General features: G+C 34.0%; 1 protein-coding gene across 1 annotated transcript in view; it reads right to left on the bottom strand.

The window, feature by feature from the left end:
• RAB3GAP1 (RAB3 GTPase activating protein catalytic subunit 1) overlaps positions 1-3,834 on the bottom strand; it is a 127,786-nt gene that overhangs the window by 52,160 nt on the left and 71,792 nt on the right. Inside the window, exon 11 of the mRNA XM_007464007.1 lies at positions 308-407. Coding sequence (XP_007464069.1) covers positions 308-407 — 100 coding nt within the window. The remainder of the gene's footprint in view (positions 1-307; positions 408-3,834) is intronic.

The following is a 3,834-nucleotide window of genomic DNA, read 5'->3' as shown; positions in this document are numbered from 1 at the left end:
AGCCTGCGCGTCCGGAGCCTGTGCTCTGCAACGGGAGAGGCCACAATAGTGAGAGGCCCATGTACCGCAAAAAAAAAAAAAAAAAAACAGATTGTCAAGTATAGAATAATTCTGTCTCTAGAACAACCTACACGGCTTTTTTTATGAGAAAAAAAATGATAAGGCAATGAAATCAGCAATATTACATTTAAAATGAGTTACAAATATTTCAAACACTTGAAACACACTGTTAAATAGTTTTAATTTCTGAATATATTTTCTCTCCATTTATATTCAGTAAGTTAAATATAGTTCTAAATTATCTCACCTGGAGGCTGCTGAGGCCAAAAATACTGCTGCCAATCCTGAAGTACATAGGTAAACCGTATAGCAATACTAACTGGAGGCAACGGAGTTAAAGTACATCCCTAGGAAATAAATGCAAAGACAATACCATGTAAAGGTTAGTACCCTTGTAAATACCAGAACCAAATTTCAAACTATTGGAATAGATAAATTACTACCTTCATGAAATGTGGATTTTCAGATTACAGTGTTAGATACGGCACGCACATTCTAGCCATGAAAAATGTATATTCTAGCCATTAAAAAGGAAAACAAAGTCACTAAGTTATTAGAGCCAAAGGTGCAGAATTTAGGAAATAATTTTCATGGGAGAAATCCTTGAGCTTAAAAGCTCAAGAGATGAATTAATGCCAGAGAGCAAATTACATTAAAATAAAGCTGTTTAAACTACTACCAGGAAAAGAGATATTAAATTTTATTATGTAAAGTGCTCTTTCAAAATATCTTATACAATTTTAATTATACAAATTTCTTACTATTCTCTTCAGCCATGTTGAATGTGGAAAAAAATGTGACTCATTTTTTAAATAAGGTAAAACTATTATATAAAGTTTAACACTAGGTTTGAGAAGATGATGTCTTTTCTTTTAAATGAAAATAAACTCAAATTAAAGCCAGTCTTAAATATTTAACCAGAATTTTAGACTGTGACAAACGGCCACTCATGTAGTTTATATTAATGAATCAGAAAATTTAGATCTATCTTTACATTCATTAAAAATCATAAAAATTAATAATATCATCCAAACATCCCACAATCTCAGCTTCCCTTAATAATGGTTAACCTATATTAATGTGGAATAGGACCTAAATATGCATAGGAATGACCTAGTAAGCTTGTGAAAATGTAGATTCAATAGTATTCTGCATATCTACCCAGTTTCCAGGTGTTGCTGATATTGCTGATCAGGAGGAATAAAGAGACATTTAGCTCAGCAGCAGCATCTATAAATGTCATTAGTAACTTTAAATTAATACAAACTCAATCTCAAGTCACAAAATAAGGTAGCTGCCAAAAGCTAACTCAGTTTTGGGCTGCTGTGTCCTAGACAAGCAAGGTAAGATTCTGGCTGGTCAGGAATATTTATTTTTTACTCAGGTCTAGATATCAAATGAGCGTTCACCTGTAACTGGGTGTAAATTATCTAGAAACCATAACAAGGTCACTTTGACACATAACCTCCGCTCCAGTCACATAGCAATGTAGACAAATACAGAAAGAGATGACCAAAAAGAAATGTCTAGGACCAAACATGACATAAATATCTTTGTGGGCCTTAGAAAAGGTACAGAAAATCCAAAGTGTTAAATGGGGCTCAAGGCATATGCTTGCTGAGTTCCACATGCAGACGAAGGCAGTGAGAGCCAGGATTACAGACTGCATTAAATGGAACCAAAAGTACTCCGCCCAGAATGAGGGTACTGTAAGACTCTCGGCTTAAGGCAGACCCTGGGGCAGGGCACTCCTGCTTCGTGCAGTGGCTTTGTTGGAAGGTATGGGGCTAGGGAAAGTTGTGTGAGCGGGGGACAAACCCACTCTCATGACCCAAGCAAGCAATCCAATGAGTCCAAGACTCAATGTGCAATACCCCAATATCAATATGGAGCAAAAGGCTGCAAACACCATTTTAAGACCAGTGTCTGAAATATTCTGCAGGTAAGGAGCAACCACACAATTACAAAACCACTAGAGAGGATGGGAGAGAAAGTTAAAAACTGTAAATAAAGCCTTCATTCAAAATGAGCCTGCAAACAAAATTTCCCCAGAACATGAAGAAATGTAGTTCTAAAAAAGACAAATATCCAAAACAACAATGAGAATATAAAACTATGAAATATAAGGAACATCTGATAGAATGAGAATGTCTAAACTGAAAAAGGAAAGACTAGGGTATGTGAGAGTTTTCAAATACTTAGAGGATTACATGGCAAAAGAGGATTTAAACTTAAATTTTATGTGATTCCAAGGACAACCACCCTCTGCTGCCACCCTGCCAATGAAGCCTTTTCTAATAATTAGATCCATGTGAAAATGAAATAAACTGCCAGTGGAGGGTGAGTGCCTTGGAACACTTCTAGTAGATTTAAAGAGTAATATTTATAAAGATAGCTTTATAAAGAAAGTATAAGAGAGCCACATATTGGGTAGCTTTAACTATGTAAAACAACTAAAGTACCCAAAACCAGGTCTCAATTATCTTAAGTTCAACTCTATCAAATCAACTTTGAGAAATGTTTCATATTTAGACAAGAGGTTTGTAAAAGTTCTGACAGATGATGTGATAAACTGATTAGGAACACTTTTTTTTTAAAGTACAATTAGTAAATAGTCATAATAAAAGTCAGGCTCCACAGATCAAGGTGGTCCCCAGTTTCAGTAAAGAGAAGTTGAGTAACATAAAAGAGTGACATAAAAGATCCATGAAAACAACATTCACTAATGTTTTTTAAGAAGAGGAATAAAGCATTAATATTTCCATCTGACTAGAATTTGATCTAAAATAATTAAAAATAAGTGAAGACTTCTGGTGAGAACAAAGTAAAACTAATGGGGTAGAAATAACGCATACTTGACTTTTTCAAAAATTTCTCAAAGCAACACGTGTAGAATTAAGCAGTACTTAAAGCATTTCAAAGTCCAGAAAGGTTTTGAAAAAAAGTTACATACAGACATGGAACTTTCTAAAAGATATGCTTCTATGCTTTTTTTAATAGAGATAATCACAAGAAACAGCTAACAATAGTTATTTTGAGGAAAGGGACTAAGGGTATAGAGAAGTTTTTACTTAAATTTAACTCAGTATATGCAGACTTTTTTAAAAATATCAAACAGATTTATGTGGGTGGTGATAATCCTACTACCCTGCTATTTATGGCCTCAAAATTGAAAACATATTTTTTATGAAATTAAATTCTAATCCTAAATATCTTTCTACAAACAATGTATGTTAAGACATTTCAGCGTTTTTTCTCACATTTTTTTCCTTTTCAAAATTTGCAAACCTTCAGAAAGGTTGCAAAGCTAGCGTAATGAATACCGGTATGACTTTCACCAAGCTCACCAATTAACATTTTGATAAACGCACATACTATCATATATTTACATAAATAATTTTTTTGGCTGAACCTCTGAAAGTAAGTTGTAGGCATCATGGCAATTCACCCCTAAATACTTCAGCATGTAATTCCTATGAACAAGGGTTATCACACTCAAGAAGTTTAATATTGATACTATTTTCTAACATATAGTCCATATTAAAATTGCCCCAACTGTCCCAATTGTGTCCTCTGTGGCTATTTTGTTTTGATCAAGGATCATGCATGTTATGTCACTTCAGTCTCCTTTAGGCTAAACAGCTCCCAGCCTTTGTTTTGCCTATCATGATACTGACAGTTTTAAAGAGTCTGGGCTTTACTTTGTAAAATATGGCTCATTTTGGAAATATGTGATTGTTTCATGTTTCGATTTATGTTAAACATTTTTAGCAG

This window comes from Lipotes vexillifer, unplaced genomic scaffold, assembly GCF_000442215.2.
Source record: "Lipotes vexillifer unplaced genomic scaffold, Lipotes_vexillifer_v1.1 scaffold233, whole genome shotgun sequence".
Classification (NCBI taxonomy): Eukaryota; Metazoa; Chordata; class Mammalia; order Artiodactyla; family Lipotidae; genus Lipotes; species Lipotes vexillifer.
This window is presented reverse-complemented; position numbering and strand designations above follow the sequence as displayed.